The sequence below is a fragment of the Myodes glareolus genome, chromosome 26 (assembly GCF_982192425.1).
Source record: "Myodes glareolus chromosome 26, mMyoGla1.1, whole genome shotgun sequence".
In the NCBI taxonomy this organism is placed as follows: domain Eukaryota; kingdom Metazoa; phylum Chordata; class Mammalia; order Rodentia; family Cricetidae; genus Myodes; species Myodes glareolus.
The window spans coordinates 44289317-44316383 of NC_142051.1; the positions used below are offsets into that span (position 1 = coordinate 44289317).

The following is a 27067-nucleotide window of genomic DNA, read 5'->3' on the forward strand; positions in this document are numbered from 1 at the left end:
TACTGAGGCTGATGCCCCCTTCCCACCCCTCTTGTAGAGCAGAGGCCCGTGGTTACTGATTATATTCTCAAAAGCAAAGCTTGACCCACAATCAGGACTCAGGAAATGGTAATCAAATCTGATTGCAGCCATGCCCCTTAAGGTTTGCGCTCTGGGCTTTAGTTGGAGGAACCAACGACTTGCTCTTGAGTTTCACAGAAGCAGAGTGAGTTCTCAACTCACATCAATTCTCTTCCAGGACACTCTGGAATTAACTGAGCAGCTATTACACGGAGGGTAGGATATTTATATCCAATAACTTTTCTTGGTACATCAACACTATTTGTGGATTTATTACAGTCTATCTCAAAAAACAAACACAAACCAAAACCACCACCAGGAAACAAACAAACAAAAAGAAACAGTCACAGGTTGTGAAGTCAAGACTTGGAATTGCACGCCATGCCGTCACTGTCAGGAGGTGGGGAGCAGAAGCGAGAGCCAGGGCACAGGAGGTTTGCCCCAGCGCTCAGCACGACTGCTGGAGGAGTATGACCCTGCACACTGCACACTGCAATCAAGGGTGGACACTAACTAACTGCACCAACCGTATCAAATGAATGCAGCTCAGACTTTGCCATGACGGTACAGTACACACAGAAAAAAGCCTTAGGAGGAACACCATGATGGGACTACTGCCCTGCATATTTTCAAGAATTACAAAAATGTAATTACAAAAATGAGACAATTCTGAGGTCTCTAGGATATAAGAAATGCATGGAAATTACAATGGTTATGGTGATTTGAATGAGAAAGGCCCTTACACGCTCACTGTTTGAACACCCAGGCCCCAGCTGGCACAAGTGTTTGGGAAGGATAAAGAGGTGTGCGCTTGTTGGAAAAGGTGTGGCATTGGGGCAGGCTTAAGGTTTCCGACTTTTGGCATTTCCCAGACATTCAAACATTCTCTCTGCTAAATCTTAGTTGTGGACCAAGGCATGAGCTCTCAGCTGTTCCTTTGCTTTGTTATCATGGAGTTTAGCCCTTTGGACCCATAACCCAAGTTAAATGCGTTCCTTTATGAATTGCAATGGTCACAGTGTTTTATCATAGTAGCAGAACATTAAATTAAGGAAATGAGGAAAACATGAGGAAACTGTGTAAGTTAACTCAAAAGTCTGGTTCCCTCAGTTCAGTTTTCCAAAGTGTGTAGTTCTAAGAATTCCGGGATTCAGGAAGCTGGCTCCTTGCTCTGCTCTCTGGGCCACTTGTGCTCTTGGGTGTGCCTTTTCCTTCCTCAGTCATCTGTCCACATCCAGCTTAAAAGGCAAAGTTTTCTCTCTCTCCCTCTCCTGGCACTGCCAGGGTTTTCACCTAACCTGTACTATGGTTTCTCCTAAACGCTAACAAAGTTGTTCTTAAGCTAAAAGAATAATTCAGGAAGTCAAATAAATAATAATAACTATTATTATTGAGGCAGAGTTTCTCTCTGTAGCTTTGGCTGCCCTAGAACTCTCTCTGTAGACCAGGTTGGCCTCAAACTCACAGAGATCCTCCTGCCTCTGCCTCCTGAGGCAGGATTAAAGGTGAGCACCATCACCACCTGGCTTAAATAAAAGAATTTTAATACTTCAACCTCTGGTAGGGTTTCGATGACTTCACTCTGCTTTTTTGTGGGCAGAACTCTGTATTCAATGACAGCGCGAACCGGCTTTCCGTTTAGTGATTCTTTCTGGCCACAGTGTACACCAAGCTGAGCAGCCTTCAGAAAATCTCTGGAGAGAAAATAGATTGCCGAGAAACACCATGTGGCGGCAGCGTTCCTATGCCAAGACACTCACTTACTTATATTAACAGTGAATCTTCTCCCCCAGGATGGCGGTAACTCTCAGGCCGATGACTTCTGCAGTCCTGCCGAGGACACTCATCAGGCAGGCCCACAGGAGGGTTTAGTGAAGACAACTGGAATGCTACTGCTTGTGACAGCGGCGACAACAAAGCCGAGGCCTCGCCTTCTTGACTTTTATTATTATTGAAATTTATTGAGCATTATTAATTTACTACCCAGTATACATTTTTAAAAGGCCTGTCATATAAAATCATGTTTCTGCATCTTGACTCAAATTTATCCTTTTAGTTACCTTTAAAATGAAATTACACTGATTTTGTGTTTGTGTGTGTGGTACTGAGGATGTAACCCAGGGCCTTACACATTCTAGGCAAATGCTCTACTGCTGACTCACACCCCCCACTACGCTGAGTAGTTTGTTACTACTTTTACAGGAAAGTGAAAAGCCAGTGGCTGTAATAGCCTCTAGTTGAAGGTGCCTGGTGGAACACAGTAGGGGGTGACTGGAGGGGCACCTGGCCCAGACAGCCAGGGAGCCAGGCTAACCGCTGCTGGCATGGGCTGTCCTGCAGTGCTAATGAGCACCTGTGTAAAACGGGACTATAGAGCAGATACTGTTCTCATTTCCATCTACAACTGGGAAAAGACAGGCTTTGACTTCAGAACCACACTCCTAACTGCTGCTCACACAGCCTGCTTACAGAGACAAACCCTTTATGTGATACAAACAAATGAGATTTTAAATCTTTCTTTTAGATAATTCTGAAAAATATCAGTTTGCTAGATTGATAATACTTGTTCTTTCATTCAAAATGATGACATGTGGCTCTTATAATTTGTCTCTGTAATTTGTATCACATGTCACACAACAATTCTTTTACCCAAAACGAACAAAATGAAAAAATAGACACCAAGTACACAAGATTCCATATTTGCATATACTTTAATAACAAAAGTCACTTTAGCTATAAATGAACAAAAAAAAATGGGGAGACAGAGAGAAGTGAGCAAACCCACTCGTGTGAGTCAGAGCAGCTGCACACACGGCTGTGACAAACTGTCTGTGCTAACAGAGGCATTGTCTACCCACTGAATTTCATGTATTTTCTAAAGCATTATTATCAAACACTGCAAAATTAGGTTAAACAATGATGTCAAGAAAAATGTGTCCTAAAATTTTAACAAAGTCTTTTAAGAAAGTCTAAAAACTTCCCATTTTCTTACAATGGCTCTCAAAACTTGAGTTTTATATCAGAATATGTTAACTTTAGCTTTTACCATACATGAAAAATTATCAAAAATATACTGATGGGTCTATGCTAACTGTGACTATATTTACATTAAGCAAATCTTTTACCAATTCTTTATATACAAATTAGCACTTGTCCTATGTGATATTCATTAAAAAGTTAAAAACCACAGAAATGTTATTAGAAATAATATGTTCAAAATCTAACTGCTTTCCACAAATGAAGGACATTTTAAATAATCTAAGTGAAGCGAAGTGACTTCCCCGTCAATTTCAGGTGCGCCAGAAATCTTCCTGCATGCTTTCTGTGATTTAAAGGGGAAAAAAATCAATTAAAACTTGCTGCAAAGAATCAGACAATAAAAAACTGATGAGCATTTACTGACTTTAACTTCAAGAAAATTATAACTAGGTGGCATAAAAACTACGTGATAATGTAAACAGTTTAAGATAACCAAAAGTATGAAAAATCTTTCAAAACTGGCAAATATTTTTCTTAACACAAAACAGAATCACAAATTTAATGCACAGCAGCGAAGGCAGAGGCATGACCTGAGCATATGACGTATCTGTGCAACACTAGTACTCAGGAAGACAATACAGCAGGACCACTGCAGGTATGGGGTTAGCCTGTGCATGTGGTCATGGGTAGCCTGCACTACACACTGAGACCGTGTCTCAAACCTCTTCCCTCCTTAATGATCAATCTTTAGAGTAAAGGTTTGGGGTGAAGGTTTTAGAGAGAGCATATTAAAGTTACTGAAATGAGTGGGCTTCTGTGTTTTAGGCTCACAGTCATATCTTAAGAAAACCTTGTCTTTGTTAAAACCACACGCTTTTCAAGTTAAGACACAGCGGGTACAGATAGCGAGACTCCGAGCGCCGTGCTGCCTCCTGCTCAGCCACTGACTGGGCTGTAACAGCCGCACACATCCCAGAGGGAAGAACGGTCCCCCATGACTGGGCTGTAACAGCCGCACACATATCCCAGAGGGCAGAACGGTCCCCCATGACTGGGCTGTAACAGCCGCACACACATCCCAGAGGGCAGAACGGTCCCCCAAGTATTTACCACATCAGTGACTGCTCTGTCGCTGGACTTTGGGACCAGCACTCTGTGTGTCCTCTTCCTGACTAGGGCGCTTCCCGTTGCCAAGGCCGGTGCCCATGAAGCTTCTCCCTGCACATGTACAAAGGTGTGTGAGGTGGGCCAGGAGCAGGTCGCAGTGTGCCCAACTGCTTCGTCCTTACCTTGCTGACCGTCTCCGTGAGCATAATGCAAAATACCACTTCCTTGAGAGCAACCTGCATTTCAAACAAAAGAAAATATCTAAAAACCCAAGATGTATAGTATACTTTTTATATTTTTTAATATTTGTATTTAACTTTTCTCAATCTTTACTCTGAGCCAGAAATCACATCTCAAAATCAAGAAAACTGAAGTTCAGGATGACCACTGACAGTTCAACTACTGGTGGTATTTTATTTTTATTTTGTGTGTAGTATTTACATGTATGTATTCTGTGTATATGCACATGTCATGTATATGCTCGTATGTATGGAGCAGAGGTGGTTAGTTGTCTTTCTCTACGACAGGGTCTTGCACTGAGCACAGAACTCACCAACTGGCTAGACTGGACGGCCCGTGGGTTCCAGGGGCCTCTTGTTTCCTGCCAGGGCCGGGTTCCAGATATGCATCACCACACCTGGTTTTTACATGTGTGAACCTCTCATTATTTCCTTAAAGGTTTATTTTGTTTAATTATGTGTTTGTATGTGGGGATGGTGTATGAGTGCAGGTGCCCAGAGAGGCCAGAGGCACCAGAAGCCCATGAGCTGGAGTCACCAGGCATCTATAAGCCACCCAAAGTGGAAGTTGGGGACTGAACTCGGGGGTTAGCAGTGTAGTCTGTCCTCTTAACTACTGAGCTGTCACTTTAGCCTCCATTTTCTAACACAAATTTCTTTTCCGGATGATAACTGGAATTGTGAACAAAACACATGGCACCAGTGAGAACAGATATCCTTCCTTCATTCCTGCCCTTCTGTCCATATTCCTCTGTCAGAGTCCCTTAAAAATGTTATTTCACTGGAGACAAGGGATAAGGTCTTCTAACGAGAGTTAAACAATTCGGGTCACGAAGACAAGACACAGACATGGAACAGTTCCCTAAGCAATTTTATTAACGCTTTCAAAAAGAAATTGACTTCCTAACACAGGGAAGCTTTATAAAGTCATTTTTTTTTGTCATTGTGCCCAGGTTCTGAAAAGTCTATGCAAGCCAGGTGTGCTACATGTTGGTAAGCCCAGAAATGAGGGACGGGGCAGGAGGCATAAGAAGTTCAAGGGCAACCTCGTCTACAGCATCAAAACAAAGACAAAACAAACAAAGAACTCAAAACATACCAGAGAGAGCAAAAGAAAATACAGCCACACGGCCCACGGGGTAGGTCAGTTCAAGACTACACTTATTTCTGCTGGGCATAGTGGTGTGGACTTGCAATCCCAACACTGGGGAGGTCAAGGCAGGAAGACTGCCACAGTCTGAGGTCAGCCTGGCTTACACAGCAAGTTCCAGGTCAGTTATGACTAAATAGCAAAACCTTGGTTAGTAAAGAAATAAACAAATGTCAAAAAGACTACTTATTTCTTTTTCCCTTTTATTGACAATAGATTCTTTTCTTACACAATATATTCTGACTACAGTTTCCCCTCCCTCCACACCTCCCAGCTCCTCCCCATCTCCTCTCCTCTCTGCATCCACTCCCTTTCTGTCTCTCATTAGAAAGGAACAGGCTTGGGCTGGGGAGATGGCTCATTGGTTAAGAGCACTGCCTGCTCTTCCAAAGGTCCTGAGTTCAATTCCTAGCAACCACATGGTGGCTCACAACTATCTGTAATGAGGTCTGGTGCCCTCTTCTGGCATGTGGGCATATACACAGACAGAATATTGTATACATAATAAATAAATAAATATTAAAAAAGAAAGGAACAGGCTTCTGAGAGATAACAACCAAACACGACAAAATATAATAAAACAAAACCCAGCACATTTCTTGACAAGGAAACTCAATAGAAGGACTCAGTGAGTGTTTTAAAAAGAGGGCAGGGAATTGGAAGAGCGTGTGTGAGGGTGAGCAACTGGAGGAGAGGGAAAAGCGGTGAATTTGATTAAAACATTATATGCATGTATGAAATTCTCAGATTCTGAAAAGATGCATTGAAATTGTAATAAGTCTATGTTAAATGGAAATATACAAGGCATCTTTTCTGTTTTATATTTTTCTGAGCTTTCTAAATTACACTGAGAATTATTATTTTATCATTTCCCCTAAAATGAATCATTTATGCCTACTGTTCACTATAGCTCTATGTGCAGTCTGGAAAAAGAGCCTGTAAAAGGCCTTCTAACACAGTTACCTAAATGGCTATGGTGGCTAACACTGTCAATATGGCAGGGTCTAGAATCACCAAAGACACAAGTCTCTGAGCACCCCACCCTGTGGGCAGCATCTTCCCAACCGAATAGAAGGACACAGCAAGTTGAGCAGCATCCATCACTGAAGATGTCACGTGACCAGCTGCCTTTATTCCTGCTACCATCGCTTCCTGGCAAAGGTAGGTCCTGTCCTTGAGTATGAGTTAAGATGAACCTCTCTCCCTCACATTGCTTTTGTAAGATACTTTTCACAACACAATGAGCAACTAATGGCTGAGAATGTAGTTTCCATTTTTTTACATTAATAAAAATTACTTTGAGATGTGTGTGCATGTATGTGCAGTGTGTTGTATATATGTGGCGTGTGTGTGTGTGCACTTGCATGCATGCATGTACACCTGTGTAGAGATTATTGGCCAACTTTTAGGATTCCTCCTTCTCCCAGTGGGTCCCAGGGACTGATATAGTTCATAAGGCTCTGGGAGAGAACAGCTTCTGATTTTTAAACAAATCCAGTTTCCTATGAGATTTCCTTTGCAAACAAACACCAAACCTGGCAACTATTTATCATGTCCATAACCCCAGCTCCCTGGAGGGAAAATGAATTTGAGGCTGGCCTAAGACAAACCGCCAGACTGTGTCAAATAAAATAGGAGGCAGGGCAGGGATGCAGCTCAGGTGGTAGAGCACTTGCCAACATGCAGGCAGCCCTGGATTTAACCCTCAACATCTCATAAAAACTGGGCACGTGGCTGGAATCCCAGCACTCAGGAGGCAGAGGCAGAGGCAGGCAGATCTGTGAGTCTGAGCCAGCCTGGTCTACAATGGTTCTTGAGCTTTAAGCAGTACAAGTTATTAAAACCATGACTTCTCATTCAGATCCATTTCACCTGAACACATAAAGACAACTGGTGTGGGAAGTCCTGTCTATGTGTTGTTTTACTGGTTAAAGAATCTGTTTCGGCCAGTGGTTTAGCAGAATAGGACAGGGCAGGAGTTCTAAGCAGATAAAGGAGGAGAGAGTAGGCAGAGTCAGGAGAAGCCAGAGGAGAAAGGCACAAGCTGCCAGTTGGAACCTTGCCGGTAGGCCAGGAGCCTCGTGGTAAAATATAAAATAATAGAAATGGGTTAAGCAAAGATGTAAAAACTAGCTAGCAATACTGGTGATTAAGTGATTGGAGAAGCAGTGATTTAAATATATAGTTTCTGTGTGATTATTTTGGGAGTCTGGGCAGCTGGAAAATGAACAAGCAGCCTCCCCCAACAAACAACTGCTTGTAGGGAATTATATTATCAGTTAATCAGTTTTCCAGATGCTAAGTTCATTTCCCTAAATCATATTTTTAAAAGCACATTAAACTGAAACAAAAGCATGCACACTCTAGAAATAAGATGTCAACCACAAACGTGTGTACCGTGAGTCCGACGGGCACAGGCACACCACTAATCTGGGTGCGGTGATTACTGCACCCGCAGGGCTCGCCGAGGACAAAGGCTCTCCTTACTCTCCCTACAGCGCTACTTTGAACAACTTACAGCTTGAATTCTTGCTACATAAGTGTGTATCAGTGTCTGCCTAGCTGGGCGATTTATGCTCAAAGGCAGGTGGAAGGACTGCCCCAGGGTATTCTGAGTTTTCTGGGCAACAATGACCTGAGAGTAAGCTGGCTCAGAAGACCAGGCAGTAAGCGCACAGCACTGCTGCCCTAACCCTGAGGGCTGCCAGCAGCAGGTGAGTGCATCACAGGCCCAGAGATCTAGGTGCACCTCAGTGTCACGGATTCATCTGTCTTAAGTAGGCCCAGTGCTCTGTTTTAAAGTTAATTTAGCAGCCACTGAAGACACCCCCAGTCCAGAGTGAACACTAACTTACACCTCACTGTAAAGCAGTGCTTCTCAACAAGGGGCTGCAACCCCTTCGTCCGAATGATACTTTCATGGGGGTGGTGCAGAAAATCATCAGAAAACACAGATTATGATTCAAAACAGTAGCAACATTAGTTATAAAGTAGCAATGAAAATAATTTCATGGTAGGAGGTAACCACAATATGAGGAACTATCTTACAGGTCACAGCACTAGGAGGCTGAGAGCCACGGCTCTAAAAATAACATTTGAAGATGTTATTCTTCCTGTCTAGCTCACAGTGTTTTTGGGGTCACACATATGACACATATATTAACATATCGTTTGCTCTTTTATAAATAACATTTGATTGCATGGGCACACAAGTCAAGTTGTCACAGTCAGCTGTAAGCCTGTGGGGAACGTATGTTTTCTTCTGGGAAATAGTTAGGACTGGGATTTGGGGGCCTTTTCACACTCTGCTCTCTCTCCACAGCTCCCAGGATTGTCCTCTAGACACCTGTTCTGTCTTTTCACAGCACTGGAATTTCTCCCTACTCTAGCAGGCATCCAGGAAGCACCCTGCCCAGTCTGCCTGGTGGCTGGTCACTCTACGTGGTGTGTGTCAAGCCCTACCTCACAACACTTTCAATCTGCATTTCTCTGACAAAGGTAGTTTTTAATAGAAAAAAAATTATATCAAAAATTAAATTAAAATAAAGCAGTTTGATACTAGGAAACAGGGAGCAATTATTTCACTCTGGGTCTATAGCTAATTTCCTGAGCATAAAAACATGTAAAAACAACAAAAAAAGAGTTATTTGCATTTCAGAGAGTTAGAATTTTCCAGTCAGTAAAAAAAAAAAAAAAATCAATCCTCCAAAGAGAGCTGCCCATTACCCCAGAGGTAGAACATAACTCAAACGCCACTGAGAGTCATGAACTTGGACGAGCCTGGTGAGGCACCGTAGAAAACAGCACACAGAAAGGATAGGGGCTGGGCATGAGCAAAACCCTAGAGATCTCCCCACAACATACCAGTGTCTAACTCTAAAACGTTTTCATCTCCACCTGACAATTTAAACACTGTCAATCCACCATCTTCTAAAAAAACTGGCCCTAGGTCTGTTGGCTCTCAGGGATTCCTCCCTTGCACCCATTCAGCCAGTGGATGGAGGTGCGTGTGTGTGCGTGTGTGTGTGTGTGTGTGTGTGTGTGTGTGTGTGTGTGTGTAGTTTGTCACTTTTTCTCCTCTATACTTCATTTAGACAGGAAGCACTATGTAGGTTGTATATTCTGCATGTCTTTTTAAATGTTTCAAAGAATGAGCCCAAAAAATGTTGTAGGCAAACATTTACATGAATATAGTAATTTCATGATTAATTCTATCCATGAAAAAATGATCTTATTTTATAAATTCATGAAGCAAAAGAAGCTCGCTTAACTTGTTATCATGATTAGATTTAGATTAGATCCCAAAGTGGACTGGGGAGCAGTGCAGTATCACTGTTCAGCGGCAGGCACCTGCCTGTCAGCACAGTGCTCCCCAGGGGCTCTGTCTCTCACACTTGTGAGCTGAACAAGAGATCTGAAAGACTTTCAAAATGACACACCAAGATTTCCTTCCAAGGAACCTTTCTGAAGTGGACTGTCACCCTGGCAACTGTTTGGGAGTGGGTCATGTCCCAGCAATGAAATATTCACCCCACAAACCACACAGACAATACCACACCTGCAGAGGAGGTGGGAGAGAGATGAGAGCGGCCGGAGCTGGGAGAGATCGGCTAAGCTGCTTACCCTTCCAGAGATGGTTTCCTCAAATACCAAGTGAGGAAACCATCCTCACTTGGGAGATCACTGTCCCCACGGAGCCAACCCCTATTTCCAGGTGCATGACTGGAAGTAAAAATAGGTTTTTCTTCCCTAAAAAATAATCCTAGAAAAACAGCATAAATGTGGCTTTTATAGAGACATAGGAACTTTCTGGTTACAAATATTTACTTTTAAAGGGATTTTATTCTCAGATTGTGAAAATAGCTCAGTGTGTAGAACACCTCCTCCCAGCATGAAAACTCTGGCTTTGATTCTCAGCACCACAAAAAAAGAAGCAAAAGAAACAAACAAAAAATAGAGAAAAGCTTTATTTTTAATACCAGCTTAGAACATGTAACCTAAAAAGAAAGCACTTCTGAAATGATGCTTTCTTTTGAATCTAGTTACTCGGCCTTAAGTGATTTTTGGCTGGAACTTTAGAGAACTAATATAATGCCTTAAATGTCCAATATACATTGACTTTTAAAAAAATACAGATGCGTATTTTTAATTTATGTTTGTCTGTATCTGCTTGTCTTTATGCACACAATGTTGTGCAGGTATCTAAAGAGGCCAGAAGAGGGTGTCGGATTCCTGAGGATGGATTACAAACAGCCAGCATGTGCTTTGGCAACCTGACTGGGATCCTCTGCAAGAACAGCAAGTGCTCTGTTTCTGATACTACTGTTACATTCATTTAAAATTACTAACCACCATCACAGACAGACTTTGTAAGGACTCGTGTGCAAAAGCATGAGGCAGCCATACAGTAAACCTTTCAGCTACTCTCGCATCTTTAACACGTTACCAGTGGACAGAGGGGACTGTATTATGTGGTAGGTGGAATGTGATTGGCCCCCAAATCTCACAGGGAGTGGCACGATTAGGAGGTGTGGTCTTGATAGAGTAGGTGTGGTCTTGCTGAAGGAAGTGTCACATTCTACTTCCTGTTGCTTGTGTATCAACATGCAGCAGCAACCTCTCTACCACTACGGCTGCCTGCATGCCGCCATGCTCCCCACCATGATGATAATGGACTGAGCCTTTGAACTATGAGCGAGCTAGCCTCAATTAAATGTTTTCCTTTGTAAGAGCTGCCAGAGTCATGGTGTCTCTTCACAGCAACAAGAACCCTGGTCTAAGACCCTGTATGCATGGACACAAACAATTCATAATTTCAGACAGTTTCTAAGCAGTGATGCTTATTCCAGTAAGGCCACCAAACAGTGTAGCACAGAGACTTCTCACTCACTTCCTCCAGTGCTGCCGCCTGGGACACTCTCTCCAGCATAGCCCATGAGCCCTCCATTCCCGTTCGGATTCGAGGGGACCGAGGCAAGAAGACCTAAAGGGAAAGAAACGTTTTCCTATTAAACTTATGACTAAGGAAAAATCCAGTGACAGCTGCACAGCTGAAGGGACAAACCAAACGTGACCGGTGACCGACATACCTAGCCCGCGGTACCGGGAAAGCTGCTGATAGATCTGCTTCATTCTTTCAATATTCAAGCGGCTGGCCTCGGCATGGTTCACCATGGGCTTGGGGTAATTCACTCCTATTAAACATTTGGCTACCTTCTGTATACCTTCTGGTGCGTTCCAAGGGTCATAGATGTACTTTGCAGGGAAGCCTCTCAGGACGGGCAAATAACGCCTTTGGGGGAAGAGAATGTTTTAATGAACTGCACATTATAACAGAATATGAACCATGAGTGACACAGAGCAAATCAGTATCACTTGAATGATGTGTTTACGCTCTCTGCTGCTCATCAAGAATACAGACTACCTTGAACTCAGAGAGGAGCCTGCCTTTGTCTCCTGGTGCTGGGACTAAAAGTGTGTGCCACCATGCCCCGTGAGACTAGAGAATGCTCTTAAGTGTTGCTTAAGCAGGAAAAGATCTTGTTTGGAGCAGCTCTTTCAAACAGCACAAACATCACCCTTGCCTTACCTGATATAGTCTCCATTGGGATCTGTCCTCCTACCAAAACCAACAGGGCAGTAGCAGTGGAAAAACTGCTGGAAAAAGGAGCTACAGGACAGCCACATCCAACTCCCAGCGTTGATGCTCCAGTCCGCATCAAGCAGCAGTTCTTCAAAGACCTGCGGAAGGAACGGCCACCAATCAGCATTTGTGAGGTCACTGTATATTAAAGACCTGCGGAAGGAACGGCCACCAATCAGCATTTGTAAGTCACTGTATATTAAAGACCTGCGGAAGGAACGGCCACCAATCAGCATTTGTGAGGTCACTGCATATTAAAGACAAGAAAATTTGAATGGAGCGGTAAAATTAAACATTCCAAAATATATGTCCTAACAAGCAATTTCAGGGAAAGAATACACTGTAAATACAGTTTTCTGAATAGAATTTGCTTATGCGCCCGCTCTCTCTCTCTCTCTCTCTCTCTCTCTCTGGCTCAGATGGAAGCTCTTTACTACTGTTCCAGTTTCATGTCTGCCTACCTGCTGCTATGCTCCCTGTCGCGATGGTCAAAGAGTCTACTGTCCTCTGAAACTATGACCCCAGTTAAATGCTTTCTTTATGAGCTCCTTGGTCGTGGTGTTTTGTCACGACAACACAAAAGTAACTAAGACCTTGGAATTACTTTTGTAGGGAAAATAAAAAATTACTCATATCATTGACTTTTAAAGAAGTGTAAGACATTAGCAAAATAGTTTTTTTTTTTTTTAAAGTTTTTCAAAACAGTGTTTCTCTGTAGCTTTAGAACTTGTCCTGGAACTAGCTCTTATAAACCAGGCTGGCCTTGAACTCAGATCTGCCTGCCTCTGCCTTCTGAGTGTTGGGATTAAAGGCATGCGCCACCACTATCGGGCAGTAGCCCACTTTTAAGAAAGCAAAAATAGCCAAGTTATTTGAGGCAGGACACTCCCCAAATCTAAACTGAATAAGGTATCCCTCCAAAGAGAATGGGCTCCAAAAAGCCAGTTCAAGTACTAGGGATAAGTCCTGGTCCCACTGTCGGTGCCCCACAGACTGCCCCAGCCACAACTGTCCCCCACATTCAGAGGGCCTAGTTTGGTCCTATACAGGTTCCCCCACTGTCAGTCTGGAGTCAGTGAGCTCCCAGTAGCTCAGGCCAGCTGTTTCTGTGAATATCGCCATCATGGTCTTGACCCCTCGACAAAAGGAGCTTTCTAATGCAAGGTTCTATAAATGCGGCAGCATCGCAGTTTAAATTTCAAATGCTCTGATCCAAAAGAAAGTTAACTAAATAATGTAATAATAAACGTATTAAGTAGGAACTAGGAAATATATGACATGAAAAAAATTCTCAACAATTAAACAACAAAAAACAGGATTTGAAATAGCCCTTGAGGGGTCAGAGAGCTTGCTGTCAAGCCTGATGACCTGAGTTCAATTCCCAGAATCCCACGGTCGAACGAACCAACTCTTACAAGTTGTCCTCTGACCTCCACACATCCACTGAGATGCAAGTGAGTGTGCGCACACACACGCACGTACACACACACACACACACACAAATAAATGGTAACTTTAAAAGTCTTTTGCTTTTTTTTTAGATAAACAGTCTTTGAATTGGCAAAGTTTATGCGGTGGTGACAGTTAAAGCAGGTATGTAAGTCTTAGGCATAGTTACAATGGTGATGTTAGAAATGCAGTATGCTTTAATGTATGTATTAAAGCATGTATGTAAGTTGTATGCATAGTTACAATGGTGTTGTCAGAAAACATAGTATGCTTCAATGTGTGTATTAAAGGCTTACTGAGATGAGATAAGATGACTGATAATTCCACGTAATAGGAATTCACTATTTCTAAGAGCTCACGGATGAACATGACAGAAACTCCCACCTATAAATACATCTATCCAATAAATTGCTTTTGTTATTCTTAAAGACAGACAATAGCCCAGGCTGGCCTTGGGTTCCAGACATTCTCATGTCTGTCATGCTGCATGGGATTACAGACGTGCACTACCGCTCAAGGCCAGAGTGTGAGCGCTCAACAGCAATAGTTTTCTTATGGGAGGCTGGCTTAGCCACAGAGACGACTTTTGGCTGAGCAGTTTAACTAGATCCCGCCTGAGTCTAACACCATGCTCTCCAACTGTCTATAATTATCTGCTTTATCCATTGAAAAGCCAAACTACAAAACAGGCAAGTGCTCTCTCTTCCCCACCTCACGCTACAGTCCAAGATGGTCTTCTCCGATCTCAGTGCACTAGCACCTGTATCTTGGTGCAGACCAGACTTCCAAATGCTTCTGGAATAGTTACAGGCTCCTTCAAAGGCTACGCCAGTCAGGACACTCACCTTCATCCCTTCTTCCCAGCTGATCCACAGGTCACCACGCGACAGGAAGCATGCAACCGCATGTCTGGCTAAATGGTGAATCCAGCCCTCCTGACGAAGCTGTGTCATGATGGCGTCAATCCATGGAAAACCTGTCCGGCCTTCTGCCCATTTGGCCAGAGCCTCAGGATTCTTATCCCAAGGGATCTGAACACATATGGGGTTCCCTTCCATTTTATCAAAGCGTGGGTTGTTTGTTGCTGCTGTATAGAAAAATTCACGCCACAGAAGTTGCCCATAGAGAGAGAGGGGAGGGGAGCTATTTTTCTTTACCTGCAATTAAAAAGCATAGAAGTGTTATCAGAAAAAAATGTTTAAAGTATTTCAAAAAATAGGCTCTGACTTCAGATTATACCTTTTTGTAGAGATCTGTTAGTTTGAAATAAAATAGTCGACATGATAAGCAACCAAATCGGAGATAAGGGCTGAGTCCAGTGGGGCTTGCAAGCAGGGAATTTGCATTCATTCGAGGTCTTTCAAAGTTTGCCACCCAGGCCTGGAAACAAGAGACAAGCACATAACTTCCTCAATCACGTTAGAGTGTCAGAAGTACACTAGTGAGATAGCCCAGAAGTTTGTAGAGTACCGGCCACCAAGCCTGAAGACATGAGCTTAATCCCCTCGCCCCACACGGAAGGAGAGGACCTATCCCTGTGGCGTGTGTGTCCTCCCCTCCCCCTGTCCCCCCATACACACACAGAGTTCAGAACTGAGAATCTGAAAAGTCATAGTCCTTGAGGAATAAGCTATTATCAAAGCTACAAAGTTCTGACCTAATGCTTTTAGAAAGGGACTTGAAAGGTGAGTTTTCTTTCACTGAAGCCACCCACATCTTCAGGTTCCCAGCATCAGGCGCGAGGCACCTCCATGTGTCTCTGTCGACACGGAGGTACAGGTGGACTACAACTGTGCCCCTCTCCACTGCTGCCTTTCCCAAGAGTTCAGAGGCTTATGGTCAAATGAAGTTGGAAAACATTAGAAGGAAAATTTCTAACTGACTTACTACAGTATAGATAATAACTATTCTAATTACCAATAGTGATTGCATTCATCTCCTCATGTGTCTAACTATGAACAAGCTTTATTAAAAGTGTTCTGAGAGTGTATGGGTGAGGGCTTATAGGGGGTGTGTGTGTGAATAAACATGACCAATACACGTGAGTCTTGTTAATTTGTATAATCAATATGTGTTGACAGTAATAATAACAAGTAAGTGATACTGTATCATGATACAGCCATAAAGGCACAAACATGGTAAATACAGGAATCTGCACTATTTTCTGGTTTCAGGAATACAGGAGTCTTGGAAAGGGGAGCGTGACTATAGGTACAACCCTGCTCTAGCTCCAGTGAGGTCACCTGACACAGGAGTGAGGACCAGAAGCAACAAACAGCATGGCACTAGCAACAGAGGGAGTAATCAAGAGGAAGAAAAATGGAATTAAATGATGGGTAACAGCGATTTCACAACTGTCATATTTGCGCTACTTCAGCCATTCCATCAGTCTATGCTTTGTTTTCAGCCTGTGGGTGAGCCACCCTGGATGTGCCTGACGCCATCTAAACAAGACTGAAATCATTTTGAAAGCCCATTTGGAAGTATGAGCTGGGTACATGATCGACATTGTACCTTTCTTTCCAAATGTCTTTCCAAACGTGTAAGTGCTTCAGTTTCTCCTCCTGGCCACACTGCAGAGGACAAACCATCTGTATCAAAGCCTACGGGAAAAGAGAGAAAAGAAAATCACCATGATTATTGTTATTATCATGAAACAAAAATAATTTGTATGAGGAGTACACAGGACTGCATAGGAGGAGTACACAGGACTGCATAGGAGGAGTACACAGGACTGCATAGGAGGAGTACACAGGACTGCATAGGAGGAGTACACAGGACTGCATAGGAGGAGTACACAGGACTGCATAGGAGGAGTACACAGGACTGCATAGTAGGAGTACACAGGACTGCATAGGAGGAGTACACAGGACTGCATAGGAGGAGTACACAGGACTGCATAGTAGGAGTACACAGGACTGCATAGGAGGAGCACACAGGACTGCATAGGAGGAGCACACAGGACTGCATAGGAGGAGCACACAGGACTGCACAGGAGTACACAGCCCTACACAGGACTGCATAGGAGGAGCACACAGGACTGCACAGGAGTACACAGCCCTACACAGGACTGCACAGGAGTACACAGGACTACACAGTTCTGCACAGGAGTAGACAGGCCTACACAGGCCTACACAGGACTGCACAGGCCTACACAGGCATACACAGGCCTATACAGAACTGCACAGGACTGCATAGGACTACACAAGCCTACACAGGACTGCTCAGACTTGCACATGAAGGCCTATACTGGCCTCACCAAATGTGGGACTCCTGCCCAGAGACCACAATACAGCTGGGAACCAACAAGCCCCTCCCCCAACACTTATCTTCAGAATGTGATAACCTTCATGGGACAGCAGGCCACATGTTACAGAATATACAAAATATTTAGATTCTGAGGTTTTCCCTTTATTTTCCCCTTTACTTTTCTTCCAATTAAAAATGCATTAAAAGTAATTTTTTTCCAAATGATTTATGATATTAACTCTTTAAATCAGGTCCATCAGGTCCACTCTGTGCTGCCCATATACTCTGGTGGATTATTAACCCCTCAGCACCATGTGTATAAAGAGCTGGACCCACCTAGCTCTTCCAGAGAAGGGACTCCATATTTTTCATCATGGTCATCAGACAGAGGGGTCACACACGCTCCTATCACATCTGAAGTGATGGTCTCTGCTGGCATCTCCAGCGGCTCCATTTTGCTGATGAGAGTCTGAAATCTTTTGTAAGTGAGAGGTGGCTGTCCACCGTTGAGCTCTATGATCCTATTGCAGGAGGGAGTAAAAGACAGAAAATGACAATAGACTTTGATAAGCTCAAAGACTTAACATCAGAAATCTATCAATTAAGACCTTTGGTATGAGCAGAAAATGTCTTCAAAATAGTTAAAGAATCTAAATATCATTCTCTCAAATTCTTAGATATTTATTATGTGTCAAATACTAGAGCATGCAAATATCAAAACATTGATGTCAAGTTTTTAAAAATAACAGCGGTTCACTTAGCCTACAGGATGTGCATATAAAAACTGTCATCAACGGACAAGTGAAACAAGAGTTCAAGGAATCTCAGAGGAGGCACTAATACAACTAAACCAGGCTGACGATTGCACCAAGTATTTGTCAGTAAAAATAAAATTTGCTGTGTGTATTTGAGGTTTACAACATGATGCTGCAGAAAACATACAGATAAAAACCTAGTTTTACTGAAGAGTAAATGATCTCGCTGGTAACCTGTTCCTGTTCTGAGACTCGAACAGCTAAAAGCACTGTGCAGCACAGCTCCCAAGCCATCAGCGCCTCCTTAGCAACAGCCCACACGCTGCGTCTCCACCCCCAGACATCATCATTCTGTGTACCTGTTCCTGTATTTTTCTTCTGTCTTCCCATTTCCTTTATCAGTTTTTATTAAGACTATAGGTGTTTTCTGTTGTGTGCATGCCTTTGTTAGACACACGTGTGTCTGCTACACAGCAGTAACCCCCCTCTGAGCTTCTGTTGTCCGTGGTTCAGTTAACTTATGTTCACTTGTGATGCAAAATATTACACCTAGATGGTATAAGTTATTGTAGAATACTGTTTTAACTGTTCAATACTACTATTAACTTCCTATAGTTTATCATTTCCAAACCAAGCTTCATCTTTGTGTGATATTTAGACAGAAAGTACAGGGTACGCAGGGCTTGAATTGGTGGTTTTGGGGCATCTACCAGGGCTTCTGGAATGTCATCATCACGGATAAAGAGAAATACTAAAGATATATGAACACCAAATTCCAACTCATTACATTTTTTCCCAAGTCATTTAAACTTAAGTACATTATGCAGTTATTGCTGACCACTCAATGCCTCAATCCAGTCACACTCCCAGAAAAAGAACAGCCAGCAGCACCTTCGAAGGTCTGCCGTCTAGACACTGTTTCACAATAATTACTTACGCTTTTTCATTCCAGCTGTTTGCTTACAACTACAGGTTAAAGCCAGCTTTATCACTTATAGATGGTTAAGTAAATTAGCAAAGATGACATAACTGATAACATTGCTAATCAAGTATTTCTTCATTCCAAACATAATGTATTTTTCTTTATACCTTATTATCAATTACGTTTATAGAAAAAAGCCATCAGGAAGGCTAGTCTTGCTGTAAGAAAGTTTGTTTTGGTTTAGTACCCTGAGATTACACCTAAGACTATAATGAATTTCTCTGAACGCAATGATGCTACAATGACACTGTCACATCTCTTAATTATCTACTAGAAAACTGAAACCCATAGGAAACATTTTTATACATAACATAAATAGATAACCTTTAATATGCATTCACAATCAACCCAATAAAAATTAACTTCACAACACAGCTGAGTCTCCCACTTAGCAGCAGCTTCTCTTATCCCATTTGCCCCTTATAATCACTCGCTGCAGTTAACTAGAAGGTACATTTTGTTATCAAAAGGGCAGGGCACTTCTAGGTTAATAACAAGGTAAGACATTTGTCTGAATCAAATCATGATTCTATTCATCCACTTGCAAACAGAAGTTAATTTAGTTTGATATGTAACTTACAGAATTATTTTGTTAATGGTAAAATGTGTACATAATTTAAAAGGTGAAATAATTTAATAGGTACATAAATCGTGATCCTTTCGTATTTATAAAGACGACTTTATGCCAGCAGTTACTGCAAACCTGCACAGCTCATGAACTCCTTAGAATCTTAGCACATGCTACATGCTCAGCTCAATTTGGCCAAAGCGCCCGAGGGACTGGCTAGTGTTTCAATAAACACACTGACCAACAAGGGATGATACCATGGTTCAGGACTCTAGCTGGGTAGTTGGTTACATTACTTCTGTTTTCATCTCAGCTAAACAAAAGGACAAAAGAGTACCCACATAGTAACACAAAATATATCAAAGTAAATTATGGCTATGTGTCAAACAAGCTGTAAACTTAGTAATACTGACATCCTCGAAAGGCAATACTGGGACGAGTCAGTAGTCAAATAAAAATGTGTAAATAACATTTCTTAGTTTAATGCTGAAAGGCTAAATACTTTTATGCAGTATGTCTATAATTTTGGTATTACAACTGAGCAAATGAAATCACAGCAGCTGAGTAAAATGCTCAGGGCTTGTTGTACACCATTTATTTCTACAGTTCTGGTTCCATCATTTTCACTTTATAACCTTACTCAACTATGTACTTAATGTCACCCAGCAGTGTACTTAACGCGCCATGTTTATATCTTGTAATAAAGGCAAGCCGTACTTGTCCAGGTCGTACAGGGTGTGCGAGATGCGCACAATGACCTCCACTCCAGCCTCGGTGGCCAGCTTCTTGATAGCTGCGTCTCGCTCCTTCCCAAAAGGTTCTGAGTCATACTCAATGGAAAGTTTAGTGATGCTCCATTCCTAAAGCCAGACGAGAGAGGGGGCAACCATACATTATGATTTTATAATTATGTTCTTCTTCTAACAATAAATAAAAAGCTCAAAATCTGTATCAAACAATATACATAAACCAAATTTCAAATATGTGGGTGGAAACTATACCATTTGTCAATGTGTAAATATGCAAATGACAAATATATGCTAACTAGATTCCAGGCACTGCGCCAGGTATGAGCAAATCTAGCAACACCCTTACCATGCTCTCTGTACTACAGTGTTTAGGTAGCATTTATTTCAATTACTTTTATTACCTTATTTATTTCTGAATGAAAACCACCTCTATTTGCTATTTTGCATATAAGGTTATTATTTTTTAAAAAAAGGGATATGTTCAGGTTTATAGAGACAGACATGAACTTTTGTCTGGTGATTCTAATAACTTCTCTTTAAAAAGCCTTTGATAGCTGATATGGTATGAACTGTTTTGCTTAGAAAGACTTATTTCTGACTATTAAAAATGTTGACAGCAAACTGGGTGGTGGTGGTGGTGCACACCTTTAGCTCCAGCACTTGGTAGGCTGAGGCAGGCAGGTTCTAGGCCAGCCTGTTCTATAAAGTGAGTTTCTGGACAGCTACTCAGAGAAACCCTGTCTTGAAAACAACAACAACAACAACAACAACAGAAAGTTGACAAAAGAAAACTTGGAACGAGCAATAAAACAGCAACTATTGACTATTATTGCATCAGTATCTTACATGTCTTTATAGTTGTTATAAATAAGGAGACTATGACTTAAGGGAATGAAATGATTATCTCAGGATGATAGTCAAGTTTTGTTGAATTCTAAAATCTATTCTGATTTACTTCAGAAAGGAACAGAAATCCTCTAATTCTGCTATTTAACTGACTAGATGACACCACATGGACAGACTAAAGGTGTTACCAATGGTGCAATGCACATTATACATTGGCAATTGATTACCTTTCATAAAGATATAATTTTTTTATTGTGTATATTCGTGCTGTGTGTGGATGCCACGGAAGCTGAAGAAGGAGCTGGAGTTACAGACCACTGTGGGCTGTCTGATGTGGGTGCTGGGATCTGAACACAAGTGTGCTGGAAGAGCAGTAAGCTCTCTGAGTGGCTGAGCCACCTCTCTAGCCCCGCACATACATTTAAGACATACTTAGTCATTTATCAATTTTCCTAGAAATAAATCCTTGAGAGAAAAACGATGGATTAAACACAGCACATTTTAAGCTTAGATGCTGGGCATGTTCTCAGCTGCTATGCCTTAAATCCCCATCAGCACTGCCCTAGAGTGACTGCCAGCTGCACGTATTCGTTATTGTTCAACGGTGTCTCCGAAACACTAGGAGAAAAATAATACATTTAAAAGTTTTTCCTTTCTTGAAGGTCTGGAATATAACAGCAGTTAACAGATGTTTACCTCAAAGTTCGTATTTGCTAGTACAACTGTGCCATTTTTAAATTTAAGGATAAGCTGTAAATGAGATTAGGAACCATAGTGTATACACACTTATGTGCTGATTTCATGCTAAGGTGTACAGTCTAGCAGTAAAACGCCCCAGGACTGAGAGCTGAGAGTTCCCTAGTGAGGACAGCTCTCACTGCAGACACTGCTCTCCTAGCCTGCATCGTGTGTTGGTGAGCAGAGAGCACGGGGGAGCACGGTGAGCCCTAAGCATCACGGCTTCCACGTGTGTGCTTCTGTGCATTGCAGCCGATGTCCTCTTGATTCTGCTGTAACCGTGTGGTTTCTCAGAGCTCCTTGTAATTGAACAACAGAACCCTTCACTGTGTAAGTCACGAAGACCATTTGTCTAATGAGGATCTTGCAATTAGATCTGTGTATTTTTTGAGAAATAATATTTTAGCTGTTAAGTGTTTGAGGTGAGTTAATAAATAATACTCCCTGTTATTTTTACTTTTTGAGTTCAGGCACGTAAAGGTAAAAATATAAGCAGCATTATCAGTAAAGTTTAATTGGAGAAAGTATCAGTAGGTTTAAGGGAAATCAGCTTGCTGATAGTCACTACTGGATTGGACAGCGGTACGTAACATTCCCTACTCTGCCAATCATACGGAGCGCCTCCCTTACGTTATGGGCTCTCACTCTAAGACAGTATACAGAAGAGGAGGGAAAAATGTATATGAAAGAGAAAAGGAACTGTCTGAACCATACTCACCCAGCTCTCTCCTCAACTCTCCAATACATCACTCATCTCTTCCCTGGGAATAAATTAGTGAACATCTCTCCATAAGAAAAACTGAAAAGCCAGGGAGAACATCCCCTGAACATTAAATGTATCAACTCACACACCATTTTCTTCTAGGAAGCGCCTCCGAAATAGCCTTGCAAAGAAGAACCAGTAGTGGCTATTGTCATGGCAAGACTAATATCAGGGCAACGAGTAAAGGAGACATGCTTACTCATGTCTCCAGCTCATGTCCCAGTGCCAGACAGAGTCAGAGGGCAGGCACAGCAGCCAATGCCGGCAAGGATGCCTTCCCAGGACAGCTTTGTTTCACTCATCTCCAGTCCTTTACCGTTTCGTTTCCTCTACTTTGTGATTGGCTTAATTTATTTCTTTTCCATCTTTGAGGCAAAAAGTCACTTATTTGTCTCCTTCATTTCTCTAACAATACAGAAAGCTATGAGCTTTGCCAAGTACTGTTGGGGGCGGTTATTCATGTCTGGTATTCTGTTGCTATTTATTTTAAATTTAATTCTATTGGACTCAGAGAGTGAAATTTGTGAGATTTCAATTGTTTGTACTTTCTGATATCTATTTTATGAGTGAGGGTGGTCCACTTAGGTGAATGTTTTCTGTGCACCAGAAATGCATGTCTATTCTGTGATTCCCAGATGCCCTGCTCTACAGACACCAGTTACATCAAACTGACTGCTGAAATGTGAACAAACCCAAGCTGGTTCTTCACAGCTGGCACTTTAATACAGATTCTTTTTAATGTAGCTGAAGAAAAAAGTCAGAATAAATAACGGTTCTCTGTGTGTGTATTCGTGTACCTGCATTATATTAACTATCAAATGTATTCTAGTACGTGTGAGAGAATGCATATGGATGTCTCAATGCCATGGAGGTCAGAGGACAGCTGCAGGAGCCAGTCTGCTTTCACCATGTGGGTCCAGAGACCAAACTCAAGTGTCAGATCTGGTGACAAGTGTCTTTCCTTGCTAAGCCATCTTACTGACTCTGTGTAAGGCCATATGAAACAATATGATGCTATTCTATCCAAAACTAAAGTTTAAAATTATATATTTAAATTTATTTCTATTTTGCCTGCATATATGAAGTTCTTCACAATGCATGGTGTCCTCAAAGGCCAAAAGAGGGCACTGGATCTCCTGGAGCCGGAGTTACAAAGGATCACGAGCTGTCATGTGGGCGCTGGGAAGAGCAGTGAGTCTGTCAGCCACTGACCCCGCTCTCCCATCCCAGTGCGGAAAATCCAACACAATACAAAAAAAAAAAAAAAAAAATCGCTGGCCTGAGGAAAAGTCTGTTTAAAAACAAAATATAAAACCGTGGTACTTGTAATACCCAAATCTTAGAAGACATTTTACTTATACCAAATAGATTTGGAGATAGGACTGATGTACTTATCTCCACACACTGCTGTTTGTATGAGCTGTGGATGAGGTATCATTACTTCCAGTCTGCTTTCTTGTCAAAACTCTTCCACATACCTAGACTAAATGAGAATTCTTCAGGAGTAAACAGTCTCTACTAGCAAAGACCTCTACATGAGGCAAGCACTAATGTTTCTTTCATACTAGGAAAGTTAAGCAAAACTGATTTACTTCCCAGCACTGGAGACCTTCTCATACAGGGAAAGCCAGAGGCCTACGGGAAGAGGAACTAAACATTCCATAGAAAACCAGCAGAAGAAACCTAACCCATTCTGTTACTACTACAGAATCACATATGCATAAAGCACACAACAGAAGACTGTGTATAACATGTCTGACTGTTAAAGCAGAGAACAAGTAACACAGACACAAACACAGAGATGTCTAAACACACATAAATTCTTGTTCATACAAAGGGTATTTATATTTGCACATGCAGGAAATGGAAATAGTGCGGCTTTGGGGAGAACTAATAGTCTGAGGCCAAAAAGGAATTTTTCATTTTAACCTTTCTAATGTCTAATTTTACTACATTAGCACTGTCAATAAAGAAAAGTCACATTTTTTTTTTATTTATTTAAAAATACTATTTCCTTTGGACACCACAGTAGAGCTGATCCCGTTGACAGGGCTCCGACAAGGTCATGGGGGGGGGGAGCTGACCCCACCCATGTGGTCCTGGCACAGCAGCCCCCTCACCCCAGGACGTGGGAGTGATGGACCTGCTGTCATGAGACCAGAGAGCTGGCTCTGGTCCTCACGGGCTGCAGCACTTGGGAAGAGCAGGCCCTGAACCTCCCCTGGGCAACACACTGAAGCTGGCTGGCCCTGGTGGTGTGGGGGCAGCAGAGAGTGGGAGAACTGGCCTGGCCCCTTGCTGTCTGCTGCACTGATGAGTTTCCCGGGGCAGTGCCAGAGAGCTCACCTTGATGGTGGGGAAGAGGGAGAGCAGGTAGGCTGACCAACCCAGCTACCACCCAGGCCCAGAACCAGAACTATGAGTTGACCCACCCAACATCCACTGCATCTGTGATCTGCTGGAGCACATGAAGGGGCCGGACCTGCAGATCCGAAGCTGCAGGATCTCCATGACACATGGCAACAACAGGATCTCCACGGAGAGTCCCAGTGAGGATCCAGTATTGATAATGTAACAGAGACCAGAGGCCAAGTTGCAATGAACACTTACTGTAGAGATGTGTGGACTAAAGGGCACTGTGACCTCTGTGTCACACTCCAGCTTCCATGATGAGTCTTTTTTTTTTTTTTTTAACTTTTCTTATTTTATATTGAGGGGGAGGTTGCTAGGGCAGAGGATGCACACAAAGGGACGGGGAGATGAATGGGATCAGGAAACAGAATATGAAATCCACAAAGAATCAATAAAAAGCTTAAAAGGATACTACCTCCCATGTTTTTGCTAAAAAGGTCTTATTTGTCAAATAGTTGCTCTGGCAAAGACTATTATCCATGCATGTATTTTCAAATTACCTTGAAAAGCCTGGGGAACACATCTGCTGGCTGTCCACGAATCACAAACAGACGAGAATTCAACTTCCGTAGATTGGAATCAAGATCCTCAAGACATTGAAGCAAAAATCTAGAAAAAAATATTATAAATCTGAAAATATGTATCTAAAAGGTATAAAATATTGTAACACTACATTATTCTACAAATGACAAATGTGGACTCATCATTTTATTTACTGGTGACTCAGTATTCTCAGAACCCATATTGACAAGAGTTTTTTATTACATCATAATCTCCAATATTTTAAGTAAGTTCTGAATTAAATCACTAATTTTCACTAAATAATCTAGTAAAAAATTAACTTATAATCATAAAAATTATGTAAATAAGTATCAAAGCAGTTAAATGAACTAGTTTCATTGTTCAAATCTAATAAAATGAAATTTTTTTATGGAAAAGTTACTGCAAAGAATCTAGAATATCTTTTATTGGGAAAATGGAAACACTCTACTTGGTAACTCTGGATGTCTGAATAATTTAAGCATCTGTGGTGTGGTATGGTGCTACACACCAGTAAACAGAGCATTTGAGAGATGATCTTAGAGCCACAAATTCAAGATCAGCCTCAATTATGTAGCAAGTTTGGGGTCAGTCAGGGCTACATGAGACCCTGACGCAGAAGACAAAACAGGCAAATGAGAGAAAAATGAATACTTTGCTAGAGGACATTGCAATCACCTAGGAGAAACTATAATGTCCTTTTCTAAATCTAATAAAGCTTCTAATATAAGAAAAAGGATAGATAGATAGATGCTAAATCATATGCCATTAACTCGTGACTACAGAGAATATTCGGTTAATTTGAAACAAACAAAGGTTTATGGAGTGGGTGGGATCACACAGACGTCTTCAGTGAAGTAAACGGAAATGAGATTTACACATGACAGACATCTGGGAAATTCTGGAGCAGTAGGAAACTGCTTATTCTACATCTTCTGTTGCGAGGACACAGCATTGCCCAGGAACACATCCACAAAGGAGGCCTGCTCTGCAAAGTCCAAGCTCATTATCCCTTAATTCCACCCAGATTCTGCTCCTCTCAGCTGGGCAGATCTCAGTTTGTCTCTATTTTGTTTCTTCTATGTTCTTCGGGTTAAGGTTTTTTTTTGTCTGCCTTTCCCACGAGCTACAACCTCACTGAGAAGCAGGTGTGAGGAGGAAGCTAACTGGAGCCGTGGTGTCCAATCTCCAGCGGCCAGCAGCCAACAACCCGACACAGGGCGCAACACTTCTACCTCTGAAAGGTCACACAAGGCACTATCCTGAAAGGCTGTCTTCTTTGTCCACTCTCTGCCTTCAATACCTCAGTCTTGCTGGTACTTGAGGCAGGGTCTCTCCCTGAATGGGAGCTCACATTTAACTCCTATACTGGCAGTCAACAAGCCTCAACAATCCTGTTTTTGCCTCCCTGAAGCACTGGCATGACTGGTATTTGAGGGGCACCTTGTTATGTGTTACGTGCTGCTAGGATCTGAACTCTGGTCCTCAGAATTGTGCAGTAAGTTACTAATGAACCATGTCTCCAGCTTACCACTTCCCAAGGATTATTTGAGATATCTCAGATGTAGCAAAGATCATCAAAGAAATTTTTTTGATAAAAGAAATGGAATGAACTAGTTTGCTTAAGTAAAAACAGCAGAAAGCTCAAACATCCCGTAGAGACAATCCAAGGCAGAGGTGATCTCTAAATCTTTGTTGTATCACTGAGCCCACATTTTCTACCAAAGCTGGAAGTAAGTGTCCTTCATACTAAACGTAATGAAGGGAACATATCCATGATAGGGAAGGTGGGAAAAGAAAGAAAATACCAAAAGGATATAATTAATTCATAAAATAAA

The 27067-nt window shown here is 42.1% G+C and overlaps 1 protein-coding gene across 1 annotated transcript in view; it reads right to left on the bottom strand.

The window, feature by feature from the left end:
* Positions 1 to 2752: 2752 nt before the first annotated feature.
* Cry1 (cryptochrome circadian regulator 1) overlaps positions 2753 to 27067 on the bottom strand; it is a 56989-nt gene continuing 32674 nt past the window's right edge. The window contains exons 2-13 of the mRNA XM_048418470.3: positions 25190 to 25298; positions 19899 to 20041; positions 17213 to 17397; positions 16142 to 16230; positions 14867 to 15007; positions 14473 to 14784; positions 12125 to 12276; positions 11625 to 11827; positions 11426 to 11518; positions 4329 to 4382; positions 4150 to 4257; positions 2753 to 3382 (exon numbers count right to left, since the gene is read on the bottom strand). Coding sequence (XP_048274427.1) covers positions 4154 to 4257; positions 4329 to 4382; positions 11426 to 11518; positions 11625 to 11827; positions 12125 to 12276; positions 14473 to 14784; positions 14867 to 15007; positions 16142 to 16230; positions 17213 to 17397; positions 19899 to 20041; positions 25190 to 25298 — 1585 coding nt within the window. The 3' untranslated portion in view covers positions 2753 to 3382; positions 4150 to 4153. The remainder of the gene's footprint in view (positions 3383 to 4149; positions 4258 to 4328; positions 4383 to 11425; positions 11519 to 11624; positions 11828 to 12124; positions 12277 to 14472; positions 14785 to 14866; positions 15008 to 16141; positions 16231 to 17212; positions 17398 to 19898; positions 20042 to 25189; positions 25299 to 27067) is intronic.